The sequence below is a fragment of the Aristolochia californica genome, unplaced genomic scaffold (assembly GCF_029961685.1).
Source record: "Aristolochia californica isolate CCGP_79_NKW_82.1479 unplaced genomic scaffold, dmAriCali1.0.hap1 SCAF_13, whole genome shotgun sequence".
NCBI lineage: Eukaryota > Viridiplantae > Streptophyta > Magnoliopsida > Piperales > Aristolochiaceae > Aristolochia > Aristolochia californica.
In genome coordinates, this window is record NW_027181804.1 from 254,630 (window position 1) to 269,812 (window position 15,183).

Sequence of the window (15,183 nt, forward strand, 5' to 3'; positions counted from 1 at the left end):
TTTTTATGATTTTACACCTCCGGTTCTTTCTCTCTCTCTCTGAACTCTGAACTCAGACCTCTCCAGTCTCCAGACTCTCCACCACGCTTCAGAGAAAGAGAAAGAGCTGCAGTAGGTAGGCCAGGGCCATGCTGGGATTGCAGCAATTCCAGCAAGGAAACCAAGCGACATTACCTTGTTTCTCTTATTGGGATTTGTGAAACATACCTAATTACTGTAGCAGTCTTCGGAGATTCCGTGCAGCTTCATCCTCTCGAAACTGAAAGCCACTCTGTGCTCTCCTTAAGCTTAGGTTATCTGTTAAACCACCTGCTTTGCTTCACTCGTTCTTTTACATCATTAAGCCCTGTCGTCTCTCTCCTTCTTCCTTCACTGTGCTTACGGCTTACTCTTCTCGCTCTCTCACCATGTACGGACCACTCTCCCCTATAAACCGTTACACTGTGCTGCACTGCAATTGCGAGCTGCTCGCGCACTGGTTCGAGGCATCACTGACGCTGTCTTCCCTTTCAACCATCGCTTCACGCGACTCTAACCAGGACTTAGTTTGAACTTTGGACTAACCGTGTGTCCCCCACCGCCTTTCTCAGTAACATGAATTCTTTCCTGATTTCACTTCACATGAGAAGGAAACATATTTTCTTCGTCAACGGAAAATGACGTTGATCCACTCAAACCCGGTAATTACAAGGGACCAACTCTCAAGGTAAAGGAATGGTAAGCAAAAGAATCATCGACAGACAGAATTCTCGTTCAGTCACTTCAAGCTGTAGTTGACATTACAGGCTGCTTAATCATGTCAAGGCAATTCACAAATAAATAAGCCCTCAGAGCTCAGACAGGTAGGGGCAAAATTCGCAGGGGAGTCCTTCATTCAACGATTGGTATATCGTCCCAGCTGTAAAAAAGGCATATGGTGTGTTGTAAGTTGAAACCATGTGTCATTAGGACGAAGAAGAATTCGAAACCTTCTGACATTGTTCCTGATCTTCAAATTTGGGGAATGTTTTTTGGTTTTAATAGTGGATTCAGATCCATAACTTTAACTCTACCAAAGCAAATAATAACAAAGATGAAGCGATTGAAAACAGAAAAGGACATGACGAGAAGGAGAGGAATCCCATATCCACCACGCGCAAGGATACAAAGACAAATCCGTAAAGCTTCTCTGCATTAGCATTTTCAATCTCTAACCCAGCCTGCTACAGCAGGGCCATAGGAAAAGACGAGCTAGAGGCGTCAATAGGTCCTCCTGAGAGGAAGTAGGGTTTAGGAAAGAGTCCAAGAAATGAGTAGGAGGGAAAAGCCAGCCTAGAGAGAAAGGGGGAAAAGACGGATGAGGGGAGCAGAGTGATTGACTGGTTGATTACACAGAATCTGAAACGTCATTTTCTTGGTTTGTATGCTGTTTTATTTGTTCAGATCCTTGTGTTTAATTAAACATAAAAAGAAGGTTTTTCGAGGGTCAGGCCTTCGCTCACTGTCACCTTAGAAGTGGAAACCGAAAAAATTCTCTCATCTGATTTCAGTGGAGAGTGCTTTTCATATCCTTTCTCTTCCAATTGCTAACATCTTTAATGCAAATGCAAGCCCTCGCCTTTCTCCTTCTGTATTATAGCCCTTCAATAACCTCTGTACACAAATCGTATATCTTCAAAGTGTCCAGATGAAACGACAAACAGCTTGCTTTTAAAGATTGTAAGAAGCATTCTCAGCCCTTTTACTGTCACCTTTGGAGGAAACAAACCCGAGCTCATGCTGTAATTATTATGAAACTAGTTATAAACCAACTTCATAAAGAACCAAAAGGTAAGGTATAAAGCGATAAGATGATAATATTATATAGATACAGAATGCTTGAGGTTCTCTATGTTACACATTAAAAAAAAACCCTGCTCGACAATAGGTCACTCACCCCAGCCGAATTCATCCAATTTTCTACCTTAAAAGCTGTGACTTTAAACACCAACTAGTTTCTTGATTCTCTCACTACAAAACTTAACCAAAATTGAGACAAGTATAACCCAGAAGGTACACGAGGCCACAAATTTTATAAGAGACGGTAAAAGATCAAGTGAAAATAATGGAGGCTACCAATTTTAAAGCCACTGAAATCCCAACTGCTTGCTCCTCGTCATAACCTAGGAACAGACAGCAATCCAGAGGACGCAGGTAGGCACTCCTCTCTCAGCCTTAACAAAACGGTTGGCTTCACCGTTCTCAACAGGTTGAGATTGAAGCACAAAGCACCAGTCTCCACAACCTAATCTCACATTTGTCATGCAAACTTCTTTTATTTTTTTCGGTGCTTGTCTCTTCTAACTCTAACAATTTTCCGGTTGGACTTATCAGTGCTTGCAGTCCCCAGTGAAAAGCTTCCTCCAGGTGCTACTTCTAGATTACCTGCCGCAGCTGCAAAGGGAGATGATGAGTTCTGTGGAGCTGCCTGCCCACCAAACTGAAAGACCTGTTGCCCACCAGATTGAACAGATGTGGAAGGAAACATAAAAGGGGAGTGTGAACTAGCTGGTTGACCAAATGATGACACAGCTTGCACAGTAGAGGCTTGGACTGTGTCCTCTGCCATGCTGTCCTCATCATTCATCTGATCATTTGAAGGGGAAGCAGCTCCAAAACTGACAGGAGCATTAGACATTTGAAACATAAGGCGGCCTGAAGACAATGTAGTTGTAGAGGTACCAGATGTAGATGAATTAAATGAGAATGTAGGAGATATGGAAGAAGATCCAAATGTGAGTGGCCCGTTTCCAGTAGGCATAATAGAGGAGCCAAAAGAAAATCCCGTCGACGGTGAGGGTGAAGAAGAGCCAAAAGTAAAAACAGAAGAGGCTGGCTGCGAATTTAAACCAAATATGCCAGTGTTAGAATTTGCAGGCTGTGAACTAGAACCGAATATACTAGCAGTAGCACTGGCAGGCTGAGAGCTAGAACCGAATATGCTTGCAGGCTGTGAACTAGAACCAAATATGCTAGAAGTAGAACCGGCAGACTGGGAACTTGAACCATACAAACTTGCAGTTGTAGAATTGCCAGGCTGGGAAGTGGAATCAAAAAGATTAGAAGGCTTAGAAGAAGTGGCAGAGAGAGAACCCAAACCAAATGAACTAGTAGTAGTATTAACAGCGGTAGAACTAGTTGGCTGAGAGCTTGACCCAAATAAACTAGCAGAAGTGCTGACTGAGTCAAATGAAGAAGAGCTCCCAGAGGCAAATGATACAGGTGGGTTCATTCCAATACCAGAACCTGAACCAAAAGGTTTAGCAGCAGAATTTGCAGACCCAAATGTGGAACCTGTGGTGCCAAACGATGAGGAAGCATTTAGCCCAAAGGATGGGGCTGAAGAAGAAGAAGAACCAAGCTGACTCCCTACACTCTGTGTGAGTAAAGCTCCTTGACTAGCAAAAATAGAACCAGTAGTGCTACCAAAAGTGCCAAAGGTTTGTGTTTGGTCATTGGAAGATGATGACGCAGTCATGGCACTAGAAATAGCTGATGCACCAAATGCAAAAGCAGTGGTTCCTGCACCTGTGAATGCAGATGAGGGTGCAGAGAAGATTGACTCCAACTTGTTCTTCACAACCGAATCAGTGACATCAGTGCCAGATGAGACTGCTATATGAGAATTGAGATTTGGAGAAGAAGCTGAGATCCCAGAGACAGATTTAAATATTGAGCTTGAAGCTGCCATGGATGGGCTGCTGCTTGAAGCCATTGTGCTTGCTGAATTGCTGCCAAAAACAGGCTCTATAGGAGTTGCAACAACTGAGACTGATGAAGTGGATGAACTTCGAACACCATTGCTCTGAGATGAACTGGTAGAAGCACCAAAAGAAAAGACAGGCGGTACAGCTGAGAATGGCAAAGCTGATGAGCTAGCATTTTCTGTCGATCTGAACAAATTGCTTGCTTTCTGAAACTCTTCACTTTTATCCGAACCTGTAGTTTGGGGTGAAGCAACTGGCAAAAATCCAGTAGCCATCGACTTACTGTAATATTGAAAAGAAAAAGAGAAGTCAACATGAATGAAAAGGCAACAAATATTACTAACACAGATTTTTCAACATATGATCAAGTCTATCACATTTCAGAACTCGAGTAGCAATGAGACAAAGGCCCAATCCACACTAACATTTGCATTTTACAGTGCAAAAAACACCTCACTATCCTTTTTTTTTCAAAGAAAACCACTCTATCATTTTTTTATGACCCACATCCATAAACCATAAATAAGGGTTTCTCTGAGTTACATAGACCATGAGGATTGGCCAGTATGATAATTCCATCAAAAGCATGCGGAGGAAAAAAATTTGTAAACAATATCCAAGTAATAAATAAGAACAGAGGTCTCTTGAACACGAATCTTAGTTTCTTTATCAACTGTCTGAGTAAAATTTCCCAACCTAATTTGACTGTTAGAAGATAACTAATAACTGAACCTGAAAGCTGACCTGTCCAATGTCTCTGCTTTGGGATCAGATGCTGCACCAAACTTTGGAATCACAGGCAAACGAAATGTAACAGAGGTTTCCTTGTTGATGGTTTTAGTGCCAAACTCAAAAGCAGGATGTCCATTCTGCACAGATGGTTTATGATCAAACAAAGAAGATGACTGACCAGAAGGTATAGAAGATACAGCAGAGAAAGTATTGGGTGCATCAGTGACAGGGAATGCAAATCCTACATCTTTTCCTGCAACAGTAGGGTGGACATCTAAAGCTTTCTCATTTGTCTCTGACCCTTGACATGGAAGAGAAGTTACAGCATTTTTAGTACTTTCAAAAGAAGCATTCACAGCTTCACTGGCAACAGCCTTGAGGTCAGCCTGGGAAGCCTGCAATTTTTCTTTCTCATTGCTTGAAGAGGTGATAGCAGCTGCCTTGATAGCACAGTTATCCTCATCCATGTCTAGTGAATCCTTTAGACAAGAATTGGAAACATCAAGCAGTCATTCCACAGAAACAAATTTAACAGAAAACTGGCTAGGCTAGCAATGAGATATCAAATAGGATCAAAATAAAATGCCAAAAATCAACAGCAGAGATATGTAACACATGTTGTGCTCAGTTAAAATATTGAACTATGCTCAAATCTCCCCAACCTTTGCTAAAACTGCATCAAATGGATACCACAATAATTTATACCTCGGGTGCACTCATATGGAAGGCACGTTTACTCGGTAATTGATCTGAATCAGATCTGAACATGGCAGTTGTAGCAGCCTTACTGCTGAAGGTGGTATCTCTAGCCGAAGTAGCCACACCATCAACAACATCAATTTCTGACACCAATTTTTCCACCAATGAAGATATCTTGGAAGGGCCATTCTTTTCAACTTTGTCATGTCTCTCAGTAAAATCATTTTTAGGGCCAGGCAAATCCATCCCATTACCATGTTTATCCAAGGACCAGGTACCTTGTGTAAGCTTAAATTTTGGTGACTCAATTCCCTCAATACTTTTAAGAGCCCGCCCACTTAGCATATCTGTGGTCAACCTACTGGGTGACTTCTCCCTGGCCAAAGCAAGCTTCTGTTCCAATGATTTCTCTTTAGGGGAAGGAACTAGTTTATCAAGTTGTTGCAGTATTTTTCTGGCCATCTCACTGGACTGCGGAGGAACTGAAGTATAAGTCCTCCTTTCGTTTCCATTTTCACTGGACTGCAAATTTGAAGGCCTATCCAACTCTGCCAACTTCTCAGCATCAGAACCAAGTGGTTTCATTAGAGTCATTGGAAGTGAGCTTGTACTTTTTGATGGAGTCATTAGATTAGATTTCTGGCGAATCCTACGAATGGGGCCACTATGTCCAAAATCAGTATCCAAGACAGAACTCCTCCGTTTCAAAGCCTGCATATCAGCATCAAAATGCAATTTAAAAACCACATCTGCAAGGCAACCACTCATCAACCTCAATATACAATGACCCACCTGCTTACCACCAGAAAGCAAGTTGCGTGCCCATGGAGATACTGTTGAAGATCCCTCATAGTCATCTTCAGTAACATCAGGACCCTACAGAATAATAAATCAACAGGAAAATCCATCACATCTTGAAACAAATAAATTTCAATTAAGTGACGCAAAAAGGAGAAGATAAAAGCATCTGAATACCTTCAGTGCTACTGCAGATCGGTCTCTCAAATATGGAGAGCGAGCCATATTATAGATTGCAGATCTGCCTCGTGGCCTGGGTGTCGTCCCATACCCGTTGTCCAGTAAGAGGCGAGAAGATCTCGGTGTTCTGAAGGGGACAATACTTGGAAAAGTAAGATCTTCCATCAGTGCCTGGCTCCTCAAACCTAAAGTGGTTGGAGATACTCTCAAAGCTCTGGAACCCATAAATTCTTTTGCCACTTCTGTTGGAGATGCAACTTCCTGAGAAGTCTACATAAAAAATGCAACAAAAAAATGAATTTGAATTGTTTCTTTTCGAAATGATCAGGACAGGAAAAAAATCATTAAGAAATCATATGACAGAGATAAAGCAACAACTGTGTTTATTTTTCCATACACTTAGGCCAACACCAGGAGTTGAAATGTGCCCCATTAGTCCAGAGGTTCCCAAACCATTTTCAGGTGCAGAAATATCTTGCCTTTCCCATTCCTCATGAGTAGGCAAATTTTGAGATGTACTGGGTTCAGTCCTCTTCTTGTCATCATCTGCACTTCTTAACTTCTCAGTTGCAGATAAATCAACAGTTCTCGAAAGCAACAACTCTGTTAACCGATTAAACTCATCTCTGAACAGCAACAAAAATTTGCAAAAACCAAAATTACGATTTCAGAGAAGGTAGAGCATAAAAAAACTAAATGGACACTTTCAGTACACATAGATAGTAAGCTAAAGGTTTCAAATGAAATGAAGTAAGATATTCATAGTTTTTTTCTCTTTATCTTTTCCTTTTTTTTTTTTTTTTTTTGAGATTGATGAGAAAAAGAATTCACTAGGAGTGCTCAGAAGAGCAATGATACAAGAGAAAATACAGGAAGGCCAAGACTAAGCCCAAAGAAAAAAAAGGACAACAACACTACTATGGAAAAAAAAAAATCATAAAGGGAATGCCAATAGAGAGGTGCAGTCAAGCAGCTCCCACTCTAGCCAGAAAGTCTGCAACAATATTGGCAGGCCTAGGAGTATGCCACCAAGTAGGGGTGGCATCGAACCGAGCCGGTTTGTGAGCAGCTCGAGCTCGACTCTGTTCCGACTCGGTTCGATTTATTCAGATCTCAAACTGAGTTCGAGATCCAAGGTTCGTTTGAGTTAACGAGCTGAGCTCGACCGAACTATGGTTCAATTCGAAAACTCGCGAGCCGGCTCGTTAACTTAACAAGGGCCCCAGAGCCGGGAGCCGGGAGCCGGGAGCCGGAAGCCGAGAGCGGGAGTCGTCTTCGAGTTCGACTTCAATTTCTTCCTCCCCTCATCTGATGTCACCAATCCTCATCACTGTCGAGCCCCTCCCATCCGTTGTTGTGGCCGCCTCTATCGCCGTTGACAGCTGCTCGCTGGCTGCCTTCGTCGCAGACTCCTTTACCCCCGCATCGTCTCAGTAGCCACTACCTTCACTGCCGCTTCCGTTGCCGCCGGCTCCGTAGCAGCCGTCAGCCCCGACGACAGCTCCTCGCTAGCACCGCTACATCCCCTTGCCCCCCGCGTTGTCTCAGCAGAAAACCAGAGACCTAAGTTAGGGGAGAAATAATTTTCCCCCCTGCGCACGTATAGACATCATGCGATTTCGCACATGTGGCTCTTGAAGAGACTCAAATTGTTTGAGGTACTTTCGTAACGCTAACTCCACTCAAGTTTTTCAGAAGAACAGATTGGTAGCATTTCAGAACTACTACTGTATGAATCCATGCTTCGAAGAAAAAACGAAAATGGGCATATTAATCCAAAACCATTTTTCTTAAACTTTTTCTCTGTCTCGATGATCTGGTTTTCCAGTCCTTGAATCAGAACAATCTGATTGAGTACAAATGGACAAAACTAGCGTTGCTTTTCAAAGGAATGTTTTTGTGTTTGATTATTGAATAAAGTTTATGCATAATTATGCAGCTTGTGTATAGATAATTTTATGCAGGATTAATATACAGAGGTTATGTCCAATTTGAAGTAGAAGTTATACCCAAATTTATGTAAAATGTATACATAATTTTATATGCAATTTATTTGACTTGTATTTTATGCAAAGTTTTAAATGTAGGTTGGAGCTCGAACTCAATTCGAGCTCAAACTCAAACTCAGTTAAAATTATTGGGCTCAAGTTTGATTACAATTTTAGGCTTGAGGCTAGGCTCGGCTCGAGCTCGAGTTCGAAATATTTATATCAAGCTCGGCTGGAACAATAGCAGGTTCGGGTTTGGCTCAATTCGATGCCACCCCTACCACCAAGACATGGTCAAGTGATTACACGTATCCTCCATCTCATCAAAGTACATCACAACCTCTCCCAAGAGAAACTTGTTTTCCCGAGGCCCACAAGATAACAGCTAATGAGTTGATTTCCACAAGTAAAGGGGAAGAAAAGCAATCCCAGTACAACCTGAGGACCTGCAAGAGGGTCCTCCTTTGCCATTGACAACTCGCACTGTCCAAAAGGAGCAGAGAAGACATCCCATTGTAAAACAGCCAACAATATAAAAATGGAATAAACTATTTGCCTCGCAACAAAATGTCAGGGAGCTGGAACTAGTTCAAATGAAAGTGAAGCATACTTTCCATCATCGATAACATACAGGACAAATCATTTGAAGAGAAGTGCCATTTTAAAGTCAACAGGTACTTGCCTTGTAAAGGTTTTATGCTTCAGTAGTTGTTCAAATTCATTAATCCCACTGCAGACTGGTTTGTTGCTATTGTGATCTTTCACGTTCTCGTCCCCTTCTTCCTGTTGTCTTGTAGATTGATTCTACAAGTGATAAATAGAATAGTGTATAAGATATTAAAATTTGTAATTCAAAATATATATACATAATTATAAGTAAATTATTGTGATATAACACAACCTATACCCACAAAACCTAAAACGCACATAACCACAGACTTTTTTACTTTTAAACTCAAGAATAAGAAACAACAAAGTTTTACCATTTGGGCATCACCAAGAATTTAACAAGTGGAGCAAACAGCCAGCACCCACTGCAAACAAGAACACGATAAACCCACCAAAACACATGCATCTAAATGAAGTGAAAGTAGATTTCAATTTTCTAACAGAAAAATTAGTTTACTGATTCAATCACTATGATTCTTTAGTCCCTACACTGTTCTAAGTTGATATTTAATTTTTAGAGCACAGCAAGAACTTATCATTAACCATCTGAATTGATACTCAGTCTAACCATAATATGACCAAGATTACAACAGTTACCTTCGCATTTTAGCATCTTGGTTGCTGATTGTGCTACTACTAAATATAGCAATTTTTCACACACATCTGAGGTAATATTCAACATGGACATAATATAATTCTGAAGATGGCATTGTCCTTAATCAGGATAAGTTGTCAATAACTACACATATGGATAATGAGTATTCTCATTCCTATTTCTGGCAGAATTTCCATGTGGTTTGAGCAGAAATTCCATTTCATTTAAGACTCTGAAGGCCATCAAATATCAATTCAGAAAAGTAGTTAAAAACAGGCTTACAAGTAACCATTTCTTTTTTTGACAAAAAGTCTGTACTTACAACATTAAAATTGGTACCAACAACCCTAGCACCAAAATATACCAACTATGATAAATAGTTATTGTCTCAAGAAGAAAATATGCCAAACAACCAAACAACCAACCACACCAATTAAATTAAAAAAAAAAACAATAAGATAAACAAATAGAAGAAAAATAGTAGAGTAGAAAAAAAACTAAGATTATGCTTAAACAAGTCACAGAAACATCTTGTAAAAAATTAATGCACTATCAACTATTATCTGTACAGAAACAGCTAAAGAGAAACCAGAACAAATAATGGCTTAATACCAAGAAAAAGAAAAGCTAAAAAGTTTTATAAACTTACATATACTGGCTTTGGTAGCTCCTGGATAGCTTCCTGATTAGATTTTGCTGAATACACCAATAGAGCACATTAATTAATGAAAAGAGGGAAAATTCAACAAGGGAAAGGTCTTAAAATGAGAATATTTTCACCGCAGGACAAGATTTTGCTATTGACAAGTGAATTACATAGCCTATTTGGGAAGACACCTTTAAGGGTTTCTCATGAGAAAGCCATTGGTAAAAAGAGATAAAGACACAGTAGTTACAATCCATAACAGAAACTAGTCTCATGTGTGATTAAAGAACAAAATCTTAAACGACCAAAAATTAGAGTAAACCATCAATATGCCAAAGTAGAGGACTGGGTTGCCTATCCCTGTCAAATAGAATGCATAAGCAGCTTTATTATATGGATTAAATTTCAGAAATAGACACAATGAGCCATCGACTCTTTTGTAACTGGAGAAGGTTCAGAAACAGACAGAGTTGTGATTCTCTGCAAACTAAATATAATAGGGTGACAAATAACAAAAATACATGTGCTAATTTTATGCGATAAAATACATGGTGAAGAATAACAGCAAGAGTCTGTGAAGAAAAATTTGCTTGCAATATGGAATTCTCACAAGATCTCCCTCAATCTCCCCACCACTGCCCGACAACATTTACATATAGTAACAAATGAATATTTCTTTTAATTTCATAAATAGTATTTTAAATGACTCTTCAATAAAGCAAGAAGAAATAAAGTAAAGAGCGTCAACTTCCAATTACGAGACTTCTGAATGATTTTATGTTAAATTGGTGTCTAAGGGCTGTGGGACCCTTTAGCATTCACTCCTGTAGCATGTATTTAAAAAGGATCCATTATACGTATGCCTTCACCAAACCAAGTCTCTTCAACGTTGTCTCCACTGTTTCACAGTATGGTACTAAACCAAACATTGTTTTCAGATTTTGGTAATAAATGGTTATTGCCTAGTTGGTTCATGAACTAGAGTGATAATGATGCTCAAGAATGGAAATCTCTAATAGACGAGTTCTTGAATGCAGCGGGAAGGTCAAAGTATGATCAAACATAAAGTGCAGTTATCAATTTGTTCAACACCTAATATCCTAATAACATACATCAGCATTTGATCTCTGCGAGAGCTGAACCCCACAACTGGAAGGTCCCAACAGCACAAGAACATACAAAAAGGGATCTTTCGTCTAAAACTACTCTCAGCTTGAAAAACATCACTAACTATTCTTTCAATAATGGATGTAAAACCCAAACAATCAGAGGAAGTGACCGTGCCTAATAAAAAGCCAGTTTGTCCACATAAAAACACAGGAACTAATTCCAAAGAACCCTTCAGAAGCCCACAACAAGCTCCATGAATTGAACTATTTAAACAATGCCAATTTTAAAAAGATACCCTTCTTATTGCGGGAATAAAAACAAAGTGTAGCAGAGAAAATTCTAACGCGAGAATAACAATTCCATTTGTTTTAAAGAAGCAACCAACTGTTTCACCTACTTCCCCGCATTAAATCCTCCAAATCGTAAACCCTAACAGAAACTCAATGAGAAATACCAAATCGAAAGCCTTATCACAACTTCTACAGTGCAAAGCAACCAAGCCATTTAAGTATAGGTATGAGAAGGATAAAGAAAACAGAACTTTCAAACAATTTCAGATATTAAAAAAAAAAACCTGGAAGGGCAGGAAGACGCCTTCGAAAGACAGACTGGAAGAGTTTAGAGGCACTGTCGGCAATGATTCTGGACGCGGGATCGACTAGCTTCGAGAGCCACCCGTTCCTCTCCGGTCCGTCGGGATTCCGCAAAGCCGGGGGAGGCCGATCGTAGGGCGTTCCGGCTCGGCGGGCGGGGCGCCGCTTGAACTTTCCCCCGACGCCGCCGTGGTAGGAGCCCGCAGCCGCCGTCTCCATCAAAGATAACAACGCGGATGAAAGAAGAGAGCTCGAGCGAGCGACTATAGGGTTTTACTCGGGAACGATCGAGGCGCAATAGGAGGAGGGAATTTACGACTCCGAATCGGAGGCAACAAAAATAAATAACAATTATTTAAATACATCATAAACTAATTTAATCTGCCTCTCACGCGCGTCTCGCCCTATACAAATCTCCTATTACTATTCCATGCGCAATTTACATCCTTTCGATTTTTTTTTCTAGGTCATTTTCTTTCTTGTTTCTTCCCCATTTTCCCCTCTCGACCAAGCGCTCTCGGTCGTCATCCGTCTCTCTGCTATTCTACCTTTCCTTCCCTGGTTTTCCTGTCCTCTACGTTGCTTGTATTTTTCCTCTTCCATCAGGCGCGGCCGTCGGCGGTTTCTCAAAAGCGAAGGGCAATCTATTAAGGTACAAGTAGTGCTTCTCACAGCTAATAGTAATTGCATGTCTCCTTGGAACAATCTGATTCAAGATTATGAGTCAAGAAGCTTTGGTTTTTTAATATTTACTGCCTCTGTAGTTGTTGACATTTCGGTCATAGAAGCTGTGCACGTTACACGGTTATATCTTTTCTCTTCTGTATTTTTTTTTTTTTTTATTAGTAACGTTCCAAAACCTTGCTGAAGTGAACTTTATGGATAACCTTGATAGATATGCTAGTAGACTGACCTGATCATTTGTACTCTCTGCATTTTTTCAGTTTTTAGCTGCTGCACGACTGTACCAAAGGATTCTCATTGTTAAAGCCTTTCTAATTCGTCAATGTCTAGTGGACCGGGACTTGAATCTCTTGTAGACCGTATGCAATGTTCTTTTATCAAACTTTCTCGTTCTTTCGCTCCAACTTTTATTGATGGAAGGTTATGAGTGGTGATACATCTTCCTTGTGTGCAGAACAAATATCAATTATTACAAATGACGGACGTAATATTGTGGTAAGTCTTAGGATTTACTCCTAGTTCTGTTTCATCTTTTTTTTTTTTTTGTTTTGGTGAGGATTAATGAAAAGTATCATTGTTATGTAGGGAATTTTAAAAGGTTTTGATCAGGCCACAAATATTATTCTGGATGAGTCGCATGAACGGGTATACTCCACGAAGGTAGATTCATCTGTCCCCAACAGTATTCACATTCGTAGTTTGTTTGGGTCCACACTTCCACAATAATTTGTCGAAGAGAGATATTTGGTGTTTCTTTCATTTCTTTTTTTAATTTTTCTGTTACTTCTGTCAGATGGTGAAATTTGTGGGTGAATTTCTCCACAAACTGCTTCATTGACAGTCCTAGATGTGTTTTCCCTTTATGGCCTTTTGAACTTCTTTAGAAATATTAGGACCTATCAACTCCCAATGAAGTCTTGTCTTCTACCTCACACTTTATTGAATTAGATTGTTGAATTATTCCTCAGTGTTTAAGCCCTATATTTATCTATAGTCTGTTACCTTGATTTTGTTTTTCTTCTTCCAGAATTGAGGAAAATATGATCTTACAATGCTGTCAATATTTGCATGCTTTGGTTTTAGGAATCTTTAGCCATGTTCCTCTTTGTGGAGAATCTTTGTCATATTTTTTCTTTTGATTGGGAGAGAGGGTTGCTTGTGTCCTCTTTGCATGCTTTGTCATATTTTTTCTTTTGATTGGGAGAGAGGGTTGCTTGTGTCCTCTTTGCATGCTTTTATCTTTTGTAGGTTGCTTGAACTGCTTTGCCCTATTTTGCCTCCTTAAGAGATTTGCAATATGTTATTCTGCTGTAGTAAAAATTCTCATTATTTCATGCTAACTTTTTTACATTTTGTGCCGTATATTGCCCCATCTGTTTCATTTCTAACACTTGTTAGTGGTTTTTTGCAGCAAGGCGTTCAACAACTTGTACTGGGCCTGTACATTATAAGGGGTGACAACATGTATGTCGCTTTCATCATCTTCTTAATTAGTTATAATCATGTTTTCCCATCTTTGAACCTTGTTTGTGCTCTATTTATTTCTTTTGCAGAAGTGTCGTTGGAGAACTTGATGAGGAGCTTGAAGCAAGTCTGGACTTGTCAAAATTGAGAGCGCAACCCCTCAAGCCTGTAATCCACTGATTATAACAGAGCTTGGGTTGAGTCACTCTGACTAAATTTAGATGAAATACATCGAATAGAATGTAGCTTAGTTGAAACTCTTTCTGACAATGAGGTATAACTAAGCACTTGGTAGTAGCCAGTTTTGGAATCCTCTGTTAATGGTGCATTTGCATCTAATTTCATGAATGAGGTGGGAGACTCGAAATGCTGCCTTTTAAATCTTGGTTTGCCCAAATGGGATGACTGTCAATGTTTTCTATTGCATTCCCATAGTTATCTGTTGCATCTCCAAGGATAAAAACAGTTTGCCTTTGTTGTCTGTGTTGATCCGTTGCAGATGTGGATTGTTTTAAGTGAGCTGCAGTTATGTCTATAAAGATATTGGGTTAAACTGTTATTAACTGTATAGAAACTTGATTATTGTCTTTGTTTCTATACTTTGATTCAACCTTATGCGTATCACACTTTAGGCATTTGTTTGTCAAAACGACTTCTATAATTTGTAGAAGACAGCTTGTATCTAACTTAACACTTTGCCAAAATTCTCAACAACTTTGTAGGTTGCACAACTTGATCATATCACCATATATAAAATATGTCAAATTCAATAGATTTTGCAGTCATTCCATTCAAGGGGCCATATTTCATTGATTAAATTGGTGGTTTTTTTCTTTTTGTATTGTCATGTTTATGTGTTTCCGCTTGAGAGTTTTGATCTTTGATAAACTCAGCTCCCCATTATCCAAGACTGCATCACGGGTTAATTCGTGTGCCTGCAGCTCCTGAGAAGACCAGAGAGCAAACTTTCTTGGTTGCCAACTACTGACTGATCAGGCGAGTCCAATGCAAGCCACCCACAAAAAATATACGAGTAGTGATTGTCGTTGGTTTGCTATAGATTTGCCCTGGGTAGGAATGGAAATCATTTGCAAACGAGCTGAACTGAATACATCAACCCCGTCAGTGCAGTTGTTTGAATGCAAATGAGCAAAAGCGACGGAAGTATTTTGTCTTCTATTAATGATTTCTCATTATCGAAGGAAGTTCTAAAAAGCTCCTGTAATTTTGGAGGGTATGTTTTTTAAAGCTGCTGTGAAGGAAAAAGGGCCTTACACACATACGAAAGAGGACAAGAATG

General features: G+C 39.8%; 2 protein-coding genes across 4 annotated transcripts; one reads left to right on the forward strand and one right to left on the reverse strand.

The window, feature by feature from the left end:
* Positions 1-1,816: 1,816 nt before the first annotated feature.
* Positions 1,817-12,028, reverse strand: LOC137947846 (nuclear pore complex protein NUP1-like). Of its 2 annotated transcripts, none has more exons than XM_068793649.1 (10): positions 11,717-12,028; positions 10,036-10,082; positions 8,805-8,926; positions 6,532-6,760; positions 6,132-6,395; positions 5,949-6,032; positions 5,163-5,867; positions 4,703-4,936; positions 4,470-4,594; positions 1,817-4,007 (listed from the first exon to the last, which is right to left on the reverse strand). In XM_068793649.1, exons 1-10 carry the CDS (start codon positions 11,952-11,954, stop codon positions 2,294-2,296), a joined length of 3,762 nt encoding a protein of 1,253 aa, XP_068649750.1. In that variant the 5' UTR covers positions 11,955-12,028; the 3' UTR covers positions 1,817-2,293. The 2 variants fall into 2 exon arrangements, with proteins under 2 accessions (XP_068649750.1, XP_068649749.1); XM_068793648.1 differs by having other exon boundaries at positions 6,132-6,404.
* Positions 12,029-12,142: 114 nt separating this feature from the next.
* Positions 12,143-14,309, forward strand: LOC137947847 (sm-like protein LSM8). Of its 2 annotated transcripts, none has more exons than XM_068793651.1 (6): positions 12,143-12,387; positions 12,680-12,778; positions 12,874-12,914; positions 13,005-13,079; positions 13,831-13,883; positions 13,976-14,309. In XM_068793651.1, the coding sequence occupies exons 2-6, from the start codon at positions 12,742-12,744 to the stop codon at positions 14,061-14,063; spliced, it is 294 nt and encodes a 97-aa protein (XP_068649752.1). In that variant the 5' UTR covers positions 12,143-12,387; positions 12,680-12,741; the 3' UTR covers positions 14,064-14,309. The 2 variants fall into 2 exon arrangements, with proteins under 2 accessions (XP_068649752.1, XP_068649751.1); XM_068793650.1 differs by having other exon boundaries at positions 12,153-12,387; positions 13,973-14,309.
* The last annotated feature ends 874 nt before the right edge of the window (positions 14,310-15,183 follow it).